General features: G+C 43.0%; 2 protein-coding genes, 1 long non-coding RNA gene and 1 pseudogene across 3 annotated transcripts; 1 reads left to right on the forward strand and 3 right to left on the reverse strand.

Moving 5' to 3' along the window:
* Positions 1–74: 74 nt before the first annotated feature.
* On the reverse strand, positions 75–2,591 carry LOC136532028 (L-ascorbate oxidase homolog). The gene is made up of 3 exons (XM_066524663.1): positions 2,202–2,591; positions 952–2,055; positions 75–853 (listed from the first exon to the last, which is right to left on the reverse strand). The coding sequence occupies exons 1-3, from the start codon at positions 2,468–2,470 to the stop codon at positions 550–552; spliced, it is 1,677 nt and encodes a 558-aa protein (XP_066380760.1). The 5' UTR covers positions 2,471–2,591; the 3' UTR covers positions 75–549.
* Positions 2,592–4,101: 1,510 nt separating this feature from the next.
* LOC136532027 (uncharacterized) lies at positions 4,102–19,553 on the forward strand. The gene is made up of 6 exons (XR_010778157.1): positions 4,102–4,261; positions 5,321–5,399; positions 5,907–6,013; positions 12,335–12,418; positions 18,463–19,047; positions 19,126–19,553. It is a non-coding gene; the product is annotated as an uncharacterized lncRNA (long non-coding RNA).
* On the reverse strand, positions 4,537–11,849 carry LOC136532026 (leucine-rich repeat receptor protein kinase HPCA1-like; annotated as a pseudogene).
* LOC136532025 (leucine-rich repeat receptor protein kinase HPCA1-like) lies at positions 12,438–18,674 on the reverse strand. The gene is made up of 19 exons (XM_066524662.1): positions 18,552–18,674; positions 17,800–17,920; positions 17,659–17,730; positions 17,400–17,474; positions 17,230–17,301; positions 16,992–17,141; positions 16,819–16,893; positions 16,661–16,732; positions 16,517–16,588; positions 16,354–16,422; positions 16,209–16,283; positions 16,061–16,132; positions 15,829–15,960; positions 15,266–15,735; positions 15,029–15,187; positions 14,675–14,814; positions 14,367–14,586; positions 13,849–14,084; positions 12,438–13,769 (listed from the first exon to the last, which is right to left on the reverse strand). Exons 1-19 carry the CDS (start codon positions 18,634–18,636, stop codon positions 13,272–13,274), a joined length of 2,865 nt encoding a protein of 954 aa, XP_066380759.1. The 5' UTR covers positions 18,637–18,674; the 3' UTR covers positions 12,438–13,271.
* Positions 19,554–20,111: the final 558 nt, after the last annotated feature.

Genomic DNA, 20,111 nt, shown 5'->3' on the forward strand with positions numbered 1-20,111 from the left:
TTTTAACGTGGTTACAATAATATCTCACGGATGCTCTCTCTTTTTTATCAGCTGGAACTGGAATCCTTGCAATATAGTGATTACTGTAATCTATTGATCCATATATATCAACTTACAAAGTTCAGTACGAAATTAAGCGAAAGATAATAAACATCATCAAAGTTGAATCAGGAGACATATGCATGTACATATACATAATATAAAGAACAATTTTGGCTGAGGGACTTATTAGATAGACAGGCTTATATATCATCAATCAATCATCATATACTATTAACTCCTACAATGATTCGAGACGGCGTCTGATCTCGAGGTGTTACTTATGCATGCATCCGCATGCATGCTTGCAGCTGACCATCGCCCCTTTCCATGGTCGCCCCTGGTAGTGAGTGAGTGACTGGTGCCCAAAGTCTTGAGCCCCTTTGTTTGATTATTATTCCTCGGAAGCGAAAATGAACCGGACGACGGGACGAGAATAAACGAGGGGGAACTCCTTTGTGTACAGCACCGTGCGCGGCCATCGTGATGAAGGGAAAACCGGCCGATGCTCTAGACGGAGAGGTAGGACGGCGGCATTGGCAGGCCGACGACCTTGCCGCAGCGGAGGCTGGTCTCTGGCATGTTGTACTCGTCCCTAAGCGACCGCTCCGGCGAGATGACGCTCACGTACAGCTGCTCGCCGAGGTAATTCCTCTCCCAGATGTTGGACCGGATACTCCACATGCCCGCGTTGTCGAACGTCATCATCACCGCCGTCCACGACCTCGGGTACACCTGGATCGTGTGCCGGCTCACCGTATCCAGGAGGTTGTACGTACTCCGAGACGCTGGCGTCCATTTGCCCGGCCCCATGCTGCACGTTGCACACGGATGGAGGTCAGATCGTCGAGCGATACCAATCAAACACACTCACACACACACAAAAACCTTAGCTTCATCATATGGATTTACCCGACTGCGAAAAATGCGTAGCCGTCGATGTGGATGGTGTCGATGCTCTTCTCGGGGTTCTCGAAGACCACCTCGATGAATGTGCGGAACTCGGCGCGGATGACGTTGGGAGCCATCTTGGTGGGCGCGGACTTGGCGGGCGGCACGTCGCCGATGAGGTCGTACTGGAACACCCCGTCGGTGGCGTTGAAGTACTCGGCGAGCTTCACGGGGGTCTCGGGGTCCACGTGCGACACGCCGTTAAAGCCGAACCGCTCCTTGCCGTCCACCTTGCCGCGACCCATGCCGAGCTTGATGGTGCGGGTGATGTTGATCTGGCCGTAGTGGTACGACCCCTGCGGGTTGGGCCGCGCCGCGCTCGCCGTCAGGTTCCAGCGGAAGGACCTGGCCTGGTTGATGGACCACGCCCACCCGCTGGGGCTCTCCGGCAGCTTGGCCTGGGGCGGGGCGCTGGACCCCTTGTAGCGGATCGCCGCCGTGGTGCTGCTCACCTCCTTGATGAACCGGGTGGACGCCACCAGCAGGTAGTCGCCGGGCTTCTGGTCGGCGGTGACCAGGAACGACAGGCACTGCCCGATGTGGAGGTCCAGCGAGTCGTAGTCGTTCTGCATGGTGTGGGAGCCCTCCATCTCCACCAGCTTCATGATGTGGTTCTGGATGCGGATGTTGAAGGACGCCTTGATGCCCACGTTGCAGACGCGGAACCGGTACGTCTTGCCGGCCTCCACGTTGTACATGGGCGGGTTCGACGCGTCCTTCTCGTTCTTGCCGTTGATGACGAGACCCGAGGGGCGGCCGATCCCCTTGCCGGCGTCCAGGTTCTTGGCCAGGACGGCGTGGTCCTTGGTGTACCAGTCGCCAACCAGGACCGGGAAGTCGTCGGCCGGCGTGTCGAAGGGGACCGGGATCAGGTCACGGCTGTGGACGCTGATGAGCCCGTAGGCGCCCGCCGCCCGCTGCATGCCGGTGCTGGGGTAATAGAAGAAGCTGCCGATCTGGTCCTTGGGCTGCCAGTGGTACGTGAAATTGGTGTTGGGCTGGATCGGGCACATGGTGCCCGGCATGCCGTCCTGCCACGAGTTCTTCCTCTGCTGGATGCCGTGCCTGCACGCCGAAGCACATACATGCATATAGATACACACACACGTAGCAGACAGAGCAATCAATCAAAATCCTCCATCGGCATTATAAGCCATTAATCATCAAAATCCTGACCTGATCATGCATGCACGCATCGATGGATCACTTACCAGGTGAAGAGGAGCGGCTGGTCGAGCATGTTGAAGACATTGATGACGATGTTGTTGTTGGATGTGCAGTTGATGGTAGGCCCGGGGAACAAGTCGTTGATGAGGATCACCTTCTGCGGCGTCCCCATGATGGTCCTCGTCCCGTACGTCACCTTCCACTCGAAGAAGTGGTAGGGGTCCTCCGCGCGCGCCACGGCGGCGACGAGCGCCAGCACGAGCAGCGCGGCGGAGGCGCCTCGCATTGCCATCCTCCCAGCCGACCACACCATCCCTCGCGGGGGCCCTCGATCGCCTATGCGCGCCCTGTGTGTCGGTGTGAGAGCCGCCGCGCGCAGCAGACGGTCAGGTGGTGGATGCTGTCGATCCGGCCGGTGGCGGGGGCGGGCACAGCGAGTGGGGACAGGCAGCCGGGAGGCCACGCCTTATATGGGTCCGTCGCCCGTTGCAAGGAGCGGTGCGCGCGCTGTCCGTGGCGCGGTGGTTTGCCCACAAACGGCAAATGCCCCTCCCGTCTTGCCCGCGCGTCCGTTCGCCCAGCCACCGCCGATCTGGCTGCCTCCGCCCCTTCTTCTGTCTATTCTTGACCTGTTCTTGCATGACATGATGCACCATGAGTCGGTCGATGCGGTGTGGTCGTGTAATCGTGTTGTACTGTTGCCTGTTGGTCGTCAATCGACATGCGCTCACTCACTCATGTGTTTGGGCACGTGGCGTCTGTAAGTCCGGGTCTGGCCGAGGCCGTGGAGTGAAACGACACGTTCACGGGCCGCCCAGCATTGAGAATTGAGAGTTTCGGCCTGTTTATTAGAGGAACTCGATAACAACAACAGAACGAAAAAGTTCACATTACTTCCCTCAATTTTTACGAAAGTCCGCTTTTCCTTTCTAAACTTTAAAACCAGGCAAAACATCTCCGTCAACTTTTAAAACCGTTCATCTTACCTCCTTGACCCTGTTATAAGCAGTTTTGAAGCGCGGGGTTGTCTTTTTCTTTTTTATTTATTTCGGCTGAATCTTTGAAAAATCATAGTAAATCACAAAAAAATCATAAAATAGAAATTCTAATTTTGTTGGACTTCACATGAGTAGATCTACACAATGAACATATAATATGGTATACTTTAATACAAAGTTTTTGTTGTAGCTTTAGATCTATGCTTTTATGTAATTAATTAGAATAATTCATAGTTGTAGTTTCTATGGTCTAATTGTGATGAAATTTTTATGGTGGCCTACTTATTATATGATTGAACTGTAGTAAAAATTTCATACTCATTCGATCATATATAATTTAGTTATAGATTTATTTATATTTAACAAGCATAAACCTAAATAAAATCTATAACTAAGTTATACATGATCCAATGAGTATGAAATTTTTACTACAGTTTAAACATACAATAATTAGCCCACCATAAAAATTTCACCATAATTGGACTATAGAACTGCAGCTATGCATTATTTTATTTAATTATAGAAAATCATAGATCTAAAGTCACAACAAAAATTTTGTACTAAACTATACCATATTATATGTTCACTAGATCTACTCATGTGGAGTCCAACAAAATTGGATTTTCTATTTTATGTTTTTTCTATAATTTACTATGATTTTTTATAAATTCAGCCAAAATAAATAAATAAAAAAAGATAAAACCGTCTTCAAAACCGTTTAAAACAAGGCCAGGGAGGTAAGATGAATGGTTTTAAAAGTTGAGGGAGGTGTTTTGCCCGGTTTTAAAGTTTGGGGAGGAAAAATGAACTTTCGTAAAAATGGACTTTTTTTCACAACAACGTCTACGCAACGGGAGGCAGCCCGGCCCATACAAACCCGCACCGCCGCTCGCGGAGGGAGAGGCAGGGGAGGGAAGGATGCCAGAGCCTGGAGACGGAAGAGAGGGGGAGTGGCCGACTGGGGAGGCGACGGCGGCAACACCGTCGGTGAGGGCTGTCGGGATAGGAGGAGAGGCGAACCAGCAGAAGCGCGAACGAGAGCGCGGGCACCGGCTCACGGCTTCTCTGCACCACCGCCGGCCACGTCTTCGAGGACCACACTGGAGGTCTGCCTGCAACACACCCACCCACACACACACACACCCACCCCTACGGCGATTGGGTCTTGCGTTTCTGCTAACTACTAGTAAATGCCGGGTTTCAGAGGCTTCGATCGATGCGTTTGCTAAATAATAATTCCGCTAGAGATGATTTCATGTCCACATTGGGTACTGTTAATCTAATTATGGTTGTGGAAAATTCTGTGTAATATAGCAGCTCGCAATCCTTGGGAAAATTTTTGCACAATACATGTATCAAGTAAACTAGCGTGTGATACAATACAACCGAATGATCAGGTAAAGGAAAACACTGCAAACTGAGCAGTTCCCCCACGGTTCGCTGTGTTTAAGTTCTGGGCGGGGTGGTTCTTCTGCTATGCTGCTGCTGCTGCTGTTCTAGTGGGCCGTGACCACCTCTCCACTGTACGGGTGCGAGGTGGAGGCGGTCCCCACGTGCTCAAACTCCACGGTGGATGAGCTGCCCGAGCTCAGCCCCTCGCTGTGCAGCATCGTCTCAATCTCCTTCACCACAGAGTTCATGGTGGGCCGCCGTGAGGCTGATTCATCAACGCACTCCATGGCCAGCTGCACGAACCTCCTGAACCGCGCAGTATGTGCGGCATCGTGGATGGCTGGATCCACGATGCCTTGCAGGCCATAGTAGTCGTGGTCATTGGGGTTTATGGCCATCCTGAATTCCCGGACGATATACCTTCCATTTGATATAGGCAGCCTGCCACTCAGTATCTCTAGCATGACGACACCGAAGCTGTACACGTCGCTCTTCTCTGAGAGCTGTTGTGTCATGTAATACTCTGGGTCCAAATAGCCCTATGACATGAAATTGACCGTCAAGGACAAGAGTAACTTAACCAAAGGAAAGGATTTATAATAATTGATGAAGTACTGTGGCCGAAGAACCTACCAATGTTCCTTTGACTTGAGTGGAAATGTGGCCTTTTTCAGTGTCTGCAACTAACTTTGACAGACCAAAATCAGCAACTTTTGGTTTAAAGTTTTCATCCAAAAGGATATTTGTGGACTTGACATCTCTGTGGATAATAGGTGGATCGGCGAGCTCATGAAGATATGCTAGTCCTCTTGCCGATCCTAGAGCAATCCTGAGCCTCTTCTTCCAATCCAGGTAAATTCCTCTAGCTACATAACAAATATATTTCTTATAAAATAGGAAAGGTACAGGGAAGAATGTAACACTTTAGGATTTGCTACTAGGTTTTATGTACATACCTTGTAAATTCTGTCTTAATGTCCCATTGGAGACATATTCATATACCAGCATCTGCTCCCCTTGTTCATAGCAAAATCCTGTCAGACTTACCAGGTTCTTGTGGTGGACTCTGGATAGCAACTCAATCTCATTTTTGAACTCCACTGCACCTTGCTTTGATCCATACTCTGCTCGTTTTATTGCCACATTTGTTCCATCTACCAGTACTGCCTTGTAAACCTTTCACATGTGAAGATGAATCCCTACATTAGCTGTCCGTGTAAAATCCCTTAAAAGGAACTCCTATAATGCAGAGGCTGGGATAATGTTTTTATTCCATCATCTATTTTGTATAAATAGCTGTTTACCTTTCCATAACTTCCTGATCCTATTTCATTGTTCTCTGCGAAATTGTTGGTGCAGGTCTTCAGTTCATCAAAGGAAAAGAACCTTGCTCCTTTCAGCTGTGGAGCACCTCCACTGTCTTTTTTAGCGATTCCCCATGAAGCTAAAATTTGAATATGCATGAGGTAAATAATCAGCGAAGTTTTATCGAACTACAGTACTTTTGTTCTTTTCTCTGCGTTATTACTGCTTACACGCATTTGATTTGATTAATATATTTTTGTAGTTAGACACATTTTCTGTTACAATTGTAAGCTTTGAAAGGCTGGGTATTTAACAAATAGGATTCGAAAATTGGATGTTGGTTTGGCATGCTGGCCTAGTTCGTATACATAGCTGTGTCAATTCTGTTGTATATTTTTATCATATCTCTAAATTATAGCCTATCAGGCTACCATTTAGTTAACTAGCTTGAATCCTGCTTAATTACACCGCTAGATAATCTCGTAACATGATAACATTGATATTCTTGTATGAAGTAAAATTGTATTTTTTCTACAATCTAGCACCAATAAGCTGTATTTGTTATACATCTGGAAGTCTGTAACAGCTCTAGCAAACCATTGGTACTCTATACTGTTACAATCCATTCTCTTCAAATAAATGGCATATATGTTTCCCATTTTCGCTTCATCAATGAGAGGTTATGTAGACTTTTTATCTGGTTTTATTAGTTTTATCGGTGTGTCTTTCTCACTGGTTTTCTATAGATGTGTATAGATTTACTACAAAATAAAGAACTTTATTAAATGGTGCAACCATGGAAAACACATTCTGATAATTTAATGTTTTTCTTCTTAAAGAAATATTTGGTAGCTTTAAGAGCTATACAGTTGTCAGCCATATTATTTGGAATCTCACCGAAAGGATTTGTTCGTCCTGATAATTCCCTAGTTCTTCTCTTTTGTAATAAAGAAAATATTGCCCCAGAAGTTACAGCAATCAGAATAAGACCACATGCTACTGCAATTCCAGCGATAGCACCTGTGCTTACTTGCGATTTTCCACCGTCAGCTGCTCCTGAGACAAGATAACCTAATGTATTTCATGCATAATTACTTGCATACAGACATAATTTTACATGATTAGATTTGATTATTTTAATACCTGCAAAGTGGACATATGGATCTGCAACAAAGTAATAAGGTCCAAAACCTTGTGGTGGCTTGTAATTTTGATTGCTAAGATCAGAGCCTATCCTCGTTACTTCTGACAAGTTAAAGGATGTTCCGATCGATGGAAATAGTCTGACTTGAACTTGGAGGTAATTATCACCGGTGAAGTGGATATCAGAAAGGAAAACTGAACCAGGTTGCAGTCCCAGCTCTGTTGAGAGGCTAGCTTCCAGTAGCTGAAAGTGCTCATTGTTTCTCAAGTCTGCAAACAATGGTGACCTGAAGAAAATCATACCCATGTAGGGATAGGCACAGCCACAGTTCGCAGGGTCTAGACTTTGATCACTGGAACAAGAAGTTGAACCACAATGGGTTACACTAGTAGTGTATGATGTAGCGCTATCTTGCTGGATACTGCAAAAGCGGCTACTGGAGAAATCAGGATCCAAGCACACAGGATTTCCCACAAGTCTGCCGATAGAGGAAGAGGCAATTCTAGTGAGTAAATGGAGACTAGAAGCAGCATGTCATCTTTGGTTTTGAAGCATGCAATGTACTCACACTAGTGTTCTGTTGTAGCTTTGTGTTATATTGGCTGCAACTATACGATTGTTTAGCAAATTGACTTGCTGCAGTTGTTGAGTGATGTTGCCAGTCATGTCAAGTGTCCCGTTGAAGGCATTATTGCTTAGAATACTGTCTGATCAGTGACAAAAATAAGCAAACATGTGAAACTTCGCTAGTTATTAAAATTTATCTTCTTGTATGTTTCCAGAAAATTACACTTGCTGCAGTCTGGGCAAGGTAAAGATCCTGTTGGGAATCTGACCATGCAGTCCTCCAGAAGCTATTGCTCTGCATGTTAGGATTTTACAAGGTGACATTGTTTCACTAAATGAGAAAATATAGTGCAGTGAGACTTGTAGTGCATGTCTTAAACAACTCACACTGAAGCAAGTGTTTCCAGTGTCAGCATCCAGGTTGGTATGGCAGACGGATCAAATGAATTGTTGCTTAAATCGCTGGGTGTGAAAAGAAAATTCATTAGTACTTGGCACCATGTTTATATCTGATGACAGTGCAGAATAGAAGACAAGGGCGATATCTTACACCACATTAAGTTTTGTCAGGGTACTGAGATCTGGCATTGTTCCACTGCAGCTGGTTGTCTGCAAAATTCCTGCAGAAGATAGTTATTCAAACGAAATACACTGGAAACTCTTGACTTACGCAAATGTGTTAGTCATTTGACCGGGAGGTCAAAAATGATACAGCACTTACAGTACATTTAGGTCAACTAGGTTGCTGATATTGGTTGGAACTGCTCCTGTGAATTTATTATTGTCTAATCGGCTGATGAAGATGCAAAGAAGTCAACATTAATGCTGAGAATATGGTTGGAATAAAGAAAAATGCCAAGATACTCACAGAATCTGGAGGGTAGTGATGCTACCAAGTTCAGCAGGGATAGGACCAGTCAATTTGGTTGTTGTCAAATAATCTTGTGAAGACAAACAAAGTGGTCAGTACAATACTTTAATGTGTAAGCATTGCTAGCATTAGAAATTAGTGCTGCCTTACATATGTTCGAGTCTCATGCTAGGGCTGAAGAGGCCGTCGAGATTACCAGTTAATTGGTTTCTACTGAAATGGCTGTTAATTGATCGGAACAGAGTATCAGCATGGTAGGAGCACGAGTAAAAGCATGCATACTGATCATCCGTTCTTGATTTATGGGAGATAAGAAATGTTAGAGGATCTTACAAATGTTTGGTGGCTGTAAGTAGGTCAAGCCCTGGAGAAGTGGTTGATGAAATCGGAACAGGACCAGAAAGTTGATTTTCTGACAAGTCTAGCCAGAAGAGGTTTTTGAGTAGGCCAATTGAAGCAGGAATTCTGCCTGTAAATCTGTTTGAATTCATTGCCCTGCAGAGTATATTTCATTGCTAGTTCATTTCATCAGTATAGGCAAAGCAGCAGCAGAGAGGTAACAAGAACACTGAGTTGGGATTAAGATTTTCTGTCAGTGTAATAATTCTTACAAGAATGAGAGCTGCACCAAGTTTCCTAATTCTTCGGGGATGCCTCCTGTGAAGCTGCAGCCAGCCAAGATTCTGAAGATCACAACGCATTAGGTAAGCTTCATTGATGCGTTATGATATATAAGAATTTGCCCTTAGGTCAGGACATACAGTGTTGTGAGCTGCCTGAGGTTGCCAATCGAAGTGGGTAGTGGGCCACTAAGACCACTGTTGGACGAGAGGTCCCTGCATGCACCATAACACATGAGTGAATATGATGTCTTTTTCCTCTCAAACACGCAAGAGAGTTATGTATCATTTCTTTAAGAGAGAGAAGATTACACAAGAGGGACATAGCCTCCCAAAAACACACACCCAAAACTCACATAAACACACCCACACCACAATCAGGAGAAAACAAGACACGAATGGCCCTTTTCAACAGTGGGCAACCATCAAACTACCAGGACCAGGGGTATTATCCCCAGAAAACGACCTGGCAGCAGCTCCTGGAATGCCTTTGCTAGTTGCTACAGCAGAGCACCACAAGATGTTCATCTGGACTGTCTGCAGCACAGCCCTGACACTCGGACTTGCGCCATTAAAAGCTGTAATTGTTCTGATGTTTCCAGATTTCCTAAACCACTAGAATGATAGAATGATGTTTCCAGATTTCCTTCAACAGTTGAACCTGGTCGTTGTTGCGCCCTCACCTACGGCCTCGAATTTCTCTGGCTGGTGGAAGTCGGCCATCAGAAGGGTGCCTATGGAGATGAGGAATGGGCTGAATTCCCTCATCATCCTAGTTTCTTGGGAAGTCTGGAAGCATCGGAACTCCTGTGTGTTTGAAGGAACCTCACCAAACATTCAAGTGCTGTTACAGTCTGTAGGGGATGAATGTAGTCTTTGGTGCATGGCGGGAGCTTCAAAGCTTAGTGGTCTCTTGGCGAGGTTGCTGACCCCGGGTAGTTAGTCTCCGGTGTGGTCAGGTGGTCGTATTTTTTTTCTTCTGGCAAAGGAATAGTCTAATTTTCTGTGTGTGTTGGGGACCTCATGTCCAGGTTCTTTCTAAACTCGGCTCGTTGCATCTTTTTTCAATCGTAATGAAATAACATGCAGCTCTCCTGCGTAGTTGGAGAAAAAAAGATAAGTGAATTGAGCCCCTTTATAGTCTCTTTCTCCACTTCCTTGACTGCCCAGTACCACCAGCTTGAAAATTTGCTAGTGAAAGTTGGAGGGATGGAGTTCAGTCCCAATCTCTGGAGTATTATAAACCAGACCTCCTGGGCAAAGGCGTAGGCGATCAGCAAATGTTGAATTGAATACGATGTCTTATGGAGGTAAATTAGGAAGTTCCTTTTCTATGGTACACAACTACACATCAATTGAAAGTTTGAAACCTGGAGGTTGTTGACACTGTAAGCTGAAATCCACTCCGTTAGTTTTAACTATTTAGTGCACACATGAAAGCCATATTACACAGTTGAATTAGGAAACTCGTCCATAAACTCTAGACATTTGCATAGGATATTAGGATAGAAGTGCAGCAGCAACCATTTTCTTGAATGTTTTTAACATGTATTGAATACTGGGCTTGGCTGGAAGGGATTAACTTGCAATTTCCACCCCATATCCGGGAGCCAAAATCTTTCAGTATATAGCTTAAATTTGAAGTCATGCTTTCTAGTAAATAGTAATAACTACAAGATTCCAGACTTTCAAAACTACTTTTCAATACATGGAAACAAAGTAATCATTCAGTCAAATTCTGAGCAGACTCTTCTAGTCTTCTGATATGTCTATCAATTGGAACCAGAAAAATACGGTGCCAATGATAATTTATAAACTTTAAATATAGATTCTAGATTTTCAAAACTACTTTTCAATACATGGAAATAAAGTAATTATGCAGTCAAATGCTGAGCAGACTCTTCTGATATGTCTATCAATTGGAACCAGAAAAATACAGTGCTAAAGATAGTTTATAAACTTTAATTATCTATGCAAAATGACTCACAGGTAAGCAAGCTCGCTGAGCTGGCCTATACTGTTGCTTAATGTGCCTTGAAGATTGATGCTTGATAACCTCCTGGAAACATGGATTTTTAATTCAATGGACGGAAAGTTAAAGTAAAACTAGTAAAACATTATTAGTTGATACCCACATTGATATGACTCGCCCATTGTTGCACATAATGCCATCCCATTGTGCAGCACAGGGATCATTTGATGCTTCCCAATTTGATGGGAAGTTCTGCCACACTTTAATTAGAGACTGAAGTGCAGCCACTGTCAATTGGTATCTGTGTTATTATCAATTGAGCAATTTACATAACACTGAATTGAGTTACATTCTCATTTGCATGGTTTGATAGTTGATACTGCCATCTCTTTTATTGCTAGCTGCTCTTTATTTGCTAACTCACAATATAAATTAGGAAAAGTCACCAACTTGAGAAATAAAGAAGAATGATACTTTTTGTTTCATTTGATATGGTGCTTATCATAGCAATATTTCATTGGATATTACATACTTCAAGATAAAGGCATGCTAAAACATGAAACATTTTTTTCTTTGGAGAGAACAAGATTGTTTCTGAAAACTAAGTGTGGCATATAAAAGGTTTCTCATCTAGCAAATCTGTGTGTTTTGTCAGGCTTCAAGATGCTTAAGCTATAACTTTGCAAGCCTAGTCTAAGTAAGAATAGAAAGTTTCAGAGACCAAGGTTGTATAGTTACCATCTTGGGGATCTGTATCACAGAATAGTGCAGGAAGACTGGCCAAAATCATGAATATCAGTAGAAGGATGGACAGTGCCTTCATTTTGAGAGCGACAAACACACTGAACCTCAGGGTTCCACAAAACTGTTGTGAATGCTTTAAGGAGTGGAGCCTTCTAAGGTTTACAATCTGCACTTGATTGCATATTCCTCATGAGACTTGCACCAGCTGCAAATTTAGTGATAAACTAGAGAGTAAGCCAAGGAAATGGAAAGGCGTGTAAAACAACAGAGTTGCATAAGGATTACCGACTCTTCCATGGATCCCTGAATGACCTGTTGTCTGAGGACTCTCCCAGGTATAGGTCTTTGGTGGCTTGGTGCAAGTCACAATCCTGTCAACATGTTTCTTTAAACTTTTGAACATGGATGTGTTTGTGACAACTGGTGTCTGTTTTGTCATTTAAATTTGTGTAGCCTGCTCATGCTTACAGGTTGTAACTTAATGTGGCTGGCATACAGTATTTTTTGTCATTTCATAATACTTTTGCTGTCATGTAGTTGATATTATTCTTTTCATTGATCCAGTGTATGATGAGGTGGACTGAAATAACGACGTCAATGCTTTGGAAGCTCTGATAACGACATAGTTACTTCCATTGTTTCTGCAGGGTACTTTCTTGTTTTGCCCATGTCTTAAATTCAAGTTTGTTTATTGGTATTTTTGGTTTCATTAACTTTTGAGTATTCATATCTTTGAATTATCCCGTTCTCCCAACTGGCTGCAGATGGGACTCGATTAGTGCAGTGAACATTTTTCATAACACTTGTCCCTGCTACTTCTAAAGAAGTGCAGCAGACATGCATTACAGTAGTAATGACTGAGTTATCTTCGTTACTGTTAATTAATATAACCAAAACAAAGATATTTCAACACACATGGGCAATGCCTCTACTAAATCATTTGTTTGTCAACAAAGGGCAAACATCAGTTATAATATTGTCCCTCATCAGTCCTTTGTACTCACATATTGGCATCCACTGACAAGAACATCATGGCCATGGCCTCTCTCCGATATTGTCTTGGACTAGTTCTTGATCCAACTGGCCAATCTGACATAAACTTGTCAAGAAATGGTAGCTAGTTTGTAATTTATAACCATATGGAATGGTGCTGCCTTCAATCTTGATGTAGGATTGTTTGCAGAACTAATGGACTTACATCTGATAACTATATGAAATTACAAATGCATCGGGAGAAACAGTTCATATCACATAATAATGTTTATCTTGGCATGTAGAAAAGAGATATTTGTTTTCAGACATTTTTTTATGTTGTAAGTGTAAAGGAGTACAGGGGCATGAATGGTTTTATCGATAGACCAGACATTCACTGCTGTTTCATCTTAAGCAAGTCATTTTGCCATTGTGTTTCTGAAATATTCATTCATTGATTTATCAACAGAAAAAAAATTAATGTCGTATAATTCATCCCTCAACAAAAACAAAGAGTGGAGACTGTTATCTACTTTGGTTGAACAGCTGAGTATGAATACACACTGTTGTAGTCAAAAGTGCTGCTGCTGCTTTCATCATTCATAGGCAAATGTTCTGCATAAGGATCTCGACTCTTTTCGTTTCCAAATTGTTCAACTGATAAAGACGCTGAGTTTAACAATTGTGCCCCTTCATTCTGTATGATGATCTCAAGTTCCTTAACCACATCATTCATTGTTGGGCGGTCAACAGCAGACTCTTCCACACATTCCATAGCCAACTGTATAAATCTCCTGAAGCCAATTAATTTAGCTGAATCCCGGATTTTTGGATCGATTAGTCCCTTCAAGCCATAGTATTCTTGATCATATTGATCTATTGCTGTCCTGATCTCACGGACAATATACCTGCCTTTCTCTATGGGCTGGCTGGCAGTTATTAGTTCCAGCAGGACAACTCCAAAGCTGTAGACATCACTCTTTTCAGAGAGCTGTTGCGTCATGTAATATTCAGGATCCAAATAGCCCTAGCAACAATGCAAAAAGAGGAATCAGCAAAAGTGTTTCTTAGGTGAATCGACACCAAAGAATATCCAAAATACATACCAGTGTTCCCTTTACTTGGGTAGAAACATGGCCCTTTTGTGTGTCAGACACAAGTTTTGAAAGACCAAAATCAGCAACCTTAGCATTGAGACTTTCATCCAAAAGGATATTGGTTGATTTGATATCTCTGTGTATGATTGGTGGATCAGCAAGTTCATGGAGGTATGCTAGACCTTTTGCTGAGCCAATGGCAATCCTGAGGCGGTTCTTCCAATCTAAGTTCACTCCTCTTTTACCTGCAATCAAGTCATGGTTAGGTCCTATGTTCTTGTGTAGGCATATGTACTAAAGGGGCGTACCCAGAGCAGAGAGCTCCCGCTCTGTGCGGGGTCTGGGGAAGGGTGTTAGTGGCAAGCCTTACCCTCGCCTGTGCAATGCGAGGAGACCGCGACTCGAACCCGGGACCTTCCGGTCACAGGCGGTAAGACTCTACCGCTTGCACCTGGCCCGCCCTTCTGTAGGCATATGTACTAGTTAAGTAAATTTGTGTTACTTAGAGTGAGTAGTGTAGTTGATACCCATCAAGTTCTCCCTTAATGTCCCATAAGGAATATATTCATAAACCAACATCTGTTCCCCTTGTTCGTAGCAGAAACCCACTAGGCTCACTAGGTTCTTGTGATGAACCCTGGACAGCAGTTCTATCTCATTCTTGAATTCAGCTGCACCTTGCATGGATCCTTGCTGCGCGCGTTTTATTGCAGCTATTTGCCCGTTTGCTAGTGTTCCTTTGTACACCTTTTATAACAGAGTAAAATATAATGTTAGATGCTTTCGCAAACACATGTGTCTAGCTGTGAACAGGCCAACACGGCAACTGAATTACCTTCCCATATCCTCCGGATCCTATCTCATGTGTTTCTGAGAAATTATTGGTGCATTTTTTCAGTTCCTCGAATGAAAAGTATCTTGCACCCTTCAGTTGTGGTGCATCTCCGTTGTCTGTCCCACCAGCTCCCCATGATGCTGTGGTAACAAAGCATTAACAAGAATGAATCAGGAGACATATCATTATGCTTCTAAGTACAGTTATCTTCCTAGTCTTTAATCTTTGGTACACATAGAATTAAAGGGTACCCTAGAATTAAATATAGTAGCTAGCTCAAAATGGATACAAGTGCATGCACATATATACCACATCTTCTATTGGACTAAAGTTAGCTGTGAAATAACACATTACCGAAAGGATTTGTAGTTCGCTCTACTGCCTCCTTGGCTATTCTTTTCTGTCGTAGAGCATATATTGCTACCACAATAAGGCCAAGAATAAGGACAACACCCGCGATTGCTATTCCAATTATTGCTGCCTTGCCCATTGAGGACTTTTTATCGCTGGGAGCTGAAATGGACGATTAGCAATTCAAGATACGTCAGACAAAGATGGTACACACCTTGTGGAATGGTACTGTTTACATACCTGGAAAGTATGTGCTCGCTATGAAGCTGTATGGTCCAAAATTAGTTGGGGCTTTATAAGTTTGGTTGCCCAGAGGAGAAATGATTCTTATGACTTCTGAGCGATTGAAGCTCGTTCCACTGGCTGGAAAAATCTTCACTGTGAATATTAGAGGGTTTCCTGGACTGAATTGAACATTGGAAATGGCAACTGATCTTGGTGCCAGGCTAAGGTTCTGCATAAGCGTTGACTCCAGACGTTGGAACATCGTGGGGCTTATGACATCAGAGAAGGCGGGTGCTTGGAAAATCATCAAACCCTGAAAGGGATTGGTGCATGCACAGTTCTGTGAAGTGACTGGACTTGCTGACTGATCAAAGGGGCATGGAATGGCAGCACATGGGCCAAGGTTAGTGGCGTATGGCGCTTGCTGCTTTTGTTTGAGTGTGCAGAAACTAATGTTATCCAAACATACAGGATTCTCTGTTAATCTGGATAAGAACAAAAACCATGATGGTTAAAAAAACGCATGGCGGTAAGCATGCAAGCATATAATCATTTCTGTTTGAGAGGAGAATGCTTACATAAGGCTGTTTCTGTAGCCCGTTACATTCGCTTCGATGATTTGATTAGATGTCAAATTAACAACCTGCAACTGCGAGCTGATGTTACCTGTCAGATTAAGTTTCCCACTGAACGCGTTCCTAGCTAGTGATCTGCATGACAAGTTGTGACATCGCAGAATGCACAACAAATTACTGAGTTGAACTCTTTAGATATTCAAGGGAATCATGGAACAAGTCAATAATGAATTACACTTGCTGCAGGTTGGGGAGACTGAACATAGCACTAGGGATTGTCCCATTAAGATCATCATTATCCATAAATCTGCATATCCAACCAGAAACATTATCTGTATTGTAGCTTTACATTTAATTGATTTCGTTAATCTTCAAAAACTCACATGGTATTTAGGGATGTCAACGTTGAAAACCATCCTGGTGCTGGCGAGCTTGCAAAGTTATTATTGCTTAGGTCTCTGCTTAGATAAAGAAAAAATTAACCGCAGAAAACAAATCTTTAACTTGAATGTGGTATATTTTTCTTACACATAATCTAGCTGGGTTACATCAGTGAGATCCGGCATGGTCCCGTTCAGTTGGTTGTTTGCTAAGCTCCTGCAAGAAGCCAAGAACCAAAAGGGATATTTGCAATGTAATTTTCTAGTATCATGAAATATCTGTTGGTATTCATTGAAATTTAGTTACTTACAGTTCCATCAGGTTACTTAGGGCGGCAATACTATTGGGAACTGGACTGCTGAACTGGTTATGATCTAGTCGGCTGGCAACAATTGTGAAAATGCTCAAAACACTGTGCAAGATTGATGGAGAACATGATTTATCTGGTACTTACATTATTTGAAGTGATTTGACTTTTCCAAGAGATGCTGGGATTGGTCCAGTAAAGTTGTTATTATTAAATATCCTGGCGATGGTTACAGAAAGCAGTGACATACTGTGGTGACAGAAATAAATAGAGAGTTGCTATTGCAAATGAGGAACACAGCTTACACATGTATAAGGTTCATCTTGTCACTGAAAAGGCTTTCGCTCATCGGGCCTGTCAACTGGTTCTCACTGAAGTGGCTGTTGATTGCATGTATGCATCCGTACGCAGTTAGAACATTTAAGCTACGTTTTTTGTTCTTTTTATGCTAGAGTTGGTAAAACATTTGAGAACTTACAAATGCCTCGTGTTGACAAGTTGATTCAACCCTGGAGAAACTGGTATTTGTCCTGACAACTGATTTGCTGACATGTCCAACCAGAAAAGATTTGAAAGGAGGCCAAGTGTTGGTGGAATTCCACCAGTGAAGTTATTTGAGTTTAGTGCCCTGCACAAGGAAATAGTTAACTGAATTCACATGACAAACAGAATATTGTCCGTTTTTTATTTTCTTCTGAATTTGAGTGACTTCTTACAGGAATGTGAGCTGTGATAAGTTGCCTATTTCTTCCGGGATATTCCCTGTGAACTTGCATCCAAGCAAAATCCTGAGAGAACCAAGATAGGTCAGCGTTCCTTCTCCTTTTTGGTAATCTTTGCAGATCCCTCAAAAAGAATAGTGTTATCATGAAATGTTATTTCTTACAGAGTGGTGAGCTGCTTCAGATTTCCAATATTTGGAGTAAGTGGACCCCCGAGGTTTTGGTTGTTAGACAGATCCCTGCATGTAGTTTATGGCAGTAGCTTAACGTATGTTTTCTCTTCTGTTGATCTCTAGGTAAACTGGTAGGTTGTAGCATCTAACTGACTGTAGTTCTATGTTGTGATAAGATTTCTTGAGAAAATACGTAAGTATTATTGTTAGTTAAAGTGAGTTATTTTCATTCCGAGGACAGTGGACTCACAGATATTTCAAAGCAGATAGTTGGCCTATGGCATTGCTTAATGTACCTTGCAGATTCATGCTTGCTAATCTCCTGCAAACACCAGGTTTCATCAGAGCGTTTGATTATTTGTTAAGAGAAGAAGGTTTATTGAGCACTCACATTTCTGTCACCCGACCATTGGAACAGGAAATTCCAACCCAGGAGGTGCAGGGATCGGTTGAACCTGTCCAGCTTTCTGGTTCATTTCGCCAATTATTCATCAAAGCCTTAAGTGCAGCAACTGTAGAAATCATTAAGCTAACATTAGTTGATAATTTCTGCATTAATGACTCTAGTAGTTGATTAGTTCTTAGGATCGTAAATTCATGTGAGAGGAATATATGCAAGTACCATTTCAAGGAAGTCAAAGAGAGTTAAGCCTAAGAAAGAAAATAGCAAGGAAAAAAGGAACACTGTTCAGTGTTAAGCTTTATGTTTTATCATGAGAACATACTTCATACATAACCATGACTTTCTGAATTTGATCCATTTGGTCTTGTGGATTTGATTACATTACAGTTCTGCACAACCTTGACTAATGAACTGATGCAAAAACATTAATTCAAAGGTAACACAAACTGACTTATGCCGAAAAAATCTTCTTGTTTTGTTGAATAGAGATAATTCTAAAAAGTTCAAGACAGCCAAATTTAAAATGAACAAACTTTGATGTAACTGAATGAGGTTAAATATTTTTTATCTGGTGGTGACTAATGTTCATTGTAATCAAAACATTCAGATTATCATCCTGGTTGAACTAATCTAGCTGAACATTTTTTTCAGGTCAACAGGCACTCTGTGGATAATTCTAGCCTAAAAAGATGGCAGCATGCTTCCTATATCCTGATCAAATGCAAAAAATCAAGGCTTACCATCTTGGGAGTTCGTCTGACTGAAACTTGGCCGGACATATACCAAGAGCAAGAACAGAAGTAGCAGCTGCTGCATCGCCACCATGCCGTGCCCTTCAGGGCTAGGCCTCCACACAAGTTGCAGCAGACCACAGCTAACTCTGATGGCTATCTTTGGAGAAGTCTATGCAATGAGCTAGCTAATGGACAAGTCAGCTGCTACCAAATGCCGCCCTTTTCTTCCTGAGGTTGGAACCAGGCAAAGCAAATAGCGTTTCAAGCAAAACAATCTTGCATCACCAGATTCAGAAGAATATCTCGTCAATTATTGTATGGGCCGTTGACGGGGTCCAAGCATTGGATATGCTCATAAGAACGCACGCATGCAAGGGTATGGGAGGCCTTAAACAAGGCTACAAAGAGCTCAGTTGAACTGATCAAAACATGAAATGGTTGAAGAAAAATGTTTCTGTATTCCTAGTTGGTAGTGGGGCAGTTGCTTCTTGTCCTCATCGGGGTAAAACCTTGAACATTGCTCCTTTCTAAGCTTTGACTCGATCATGGTTATTAGTTAACTAGATTAATACGGCCACAGGTTGGACTGTTGCGACATGGCCCACACTTCCAGCGGCGGAGCGTGGCATCAAACAAAGGAGGGGCTAATTCATCTTGCCTCTAACTTCTAGCTACTACAGACTGCCTGTGTTCTTAGTTAAATATTTTTCTTCTCTCTATCGCATGAAACAATGAATGCATTCACAGGAATAACAGTGGAGCATAGTCAAGCAAGGGGGGGCCGATGCCCAGCTTGGCCTCCACGAGGCTCCGCCACTGCACACTTCAGAAACGTGTTATGCTGTGCAACTGCTGTATTTTTTTTTTCCCGTTGTGCAGGTAAGAGCCAAATGAGATGTGCATTGGACCTGGGCCTGGCAGCTAGCTCTGATGATGTGGATTTGGCATCATGACAAGGATATTACGTAAGGATGCTTTGAGTCCCCTTGAATGTACCCATTGTTTGACCATGAATTGGTTTGTCCTTGGGAAACCTGATTATTCATGCCGCTCTTTTAGCCGAGCAGTTTTTGTTTTTTAGACCCGGTTTTGCCATAAAAACAGGATCAACTCAATATGAGCGACAATGTTCTTGCCCTTCTTTTGAAAAATAAATGGTGATGAGGCAGGGTTTCTCTCACTTGCACAGACACTAGAAGCTTCAAAGGAATGTCAGAAAGAATGTGCAGACGATTGCACTGCTCTCCTGGAATCCTTGAAGTTTGCAAACACTTCGGTTTAAACCTGGCTCTAACACAACGTGCTTATTTAAACACATTTGGAAGGGTCTGACTGTTCTCTCTCTTTTCTTCTTGAGTGGAGGCGCAAATGATTATCCCATTTGTTCACTAATAGAAAATGGGTCCGATGTTAAAAAAAAAATGGTCCGAAAGGGCAGGTTTTGGATGCACTTGCTCAACTGGCTCCTTTGTCGGGATTGCTGAAAGCTTGCCAGGCAGATAAGCTTTTGGTGCATGATGTTCCAGAAAATGCACATAAAGGACGGCTTGCACACAGAAGGTTCTT

This window comes from Miscanthus floridulus, unplaced genomic scaffold (assembly GCF_019320115.1).
Source record: "Miscanthus floridulus cultivar M001 unplaced genomic scaffold, ASM1932011v1 fs_512_1_2, whole genome shotgun sequence".
NCBI classification, from domain to species: Eukaryota; Viridiplantae; Streptophyta; class Magnoliopsida; order Poales; family Poaceae; genus Miscanthus; species Miscanthus floridulus.

Excerpts from the sequence above, each read along its gene's own strand:
- LOC136532028 (XM_066524663.1), bottom strand. The coding sequence starts at position 2,470 with ATGGTGTGGTCGGCTGGGAGGATGGCAATGCGAGGCGCCTCCGCCGCG. Across the intron at positions 2,056-2,201 it reads CAGCCGCTCCTCTTCACCTG|GCACGGCATCCAGCAGAGGA; the intron begins GTAAGTGATCCA and ends TTCGGCGTGCAG. Across the intron at positions 854-951 it reads TACGCATTTTTCGCAGTCGG|CATGGGGCCGGGCAAATGGA; the intron begins GTAAATCCATAT and ends TGCAACGTGCAG.
- LOC136532025 (XM_066524662.1), bottom strand. The coding sequence starts at position 18,636 with ATGGTGGCGATGCAGCAGCTGCTACTTCTGTTCTTGCTCTTGGTATAT. Across the intron at positions 17,921-18,551 it reads TCAGACGAACTCCCAAGATG|TTGCTGCACTTAAGGCTTTG; the intron begins GTAAGCCTTGAT and ends TGATTTCTACAG. Across the intron at positions 17,142-17,229 it reads TTATCACAGCTCACATTCCT|GGCACTAAACTCAAATAACT; the intron begins GTAAGAAGTCAC and ends TTCCTTGTGCAG.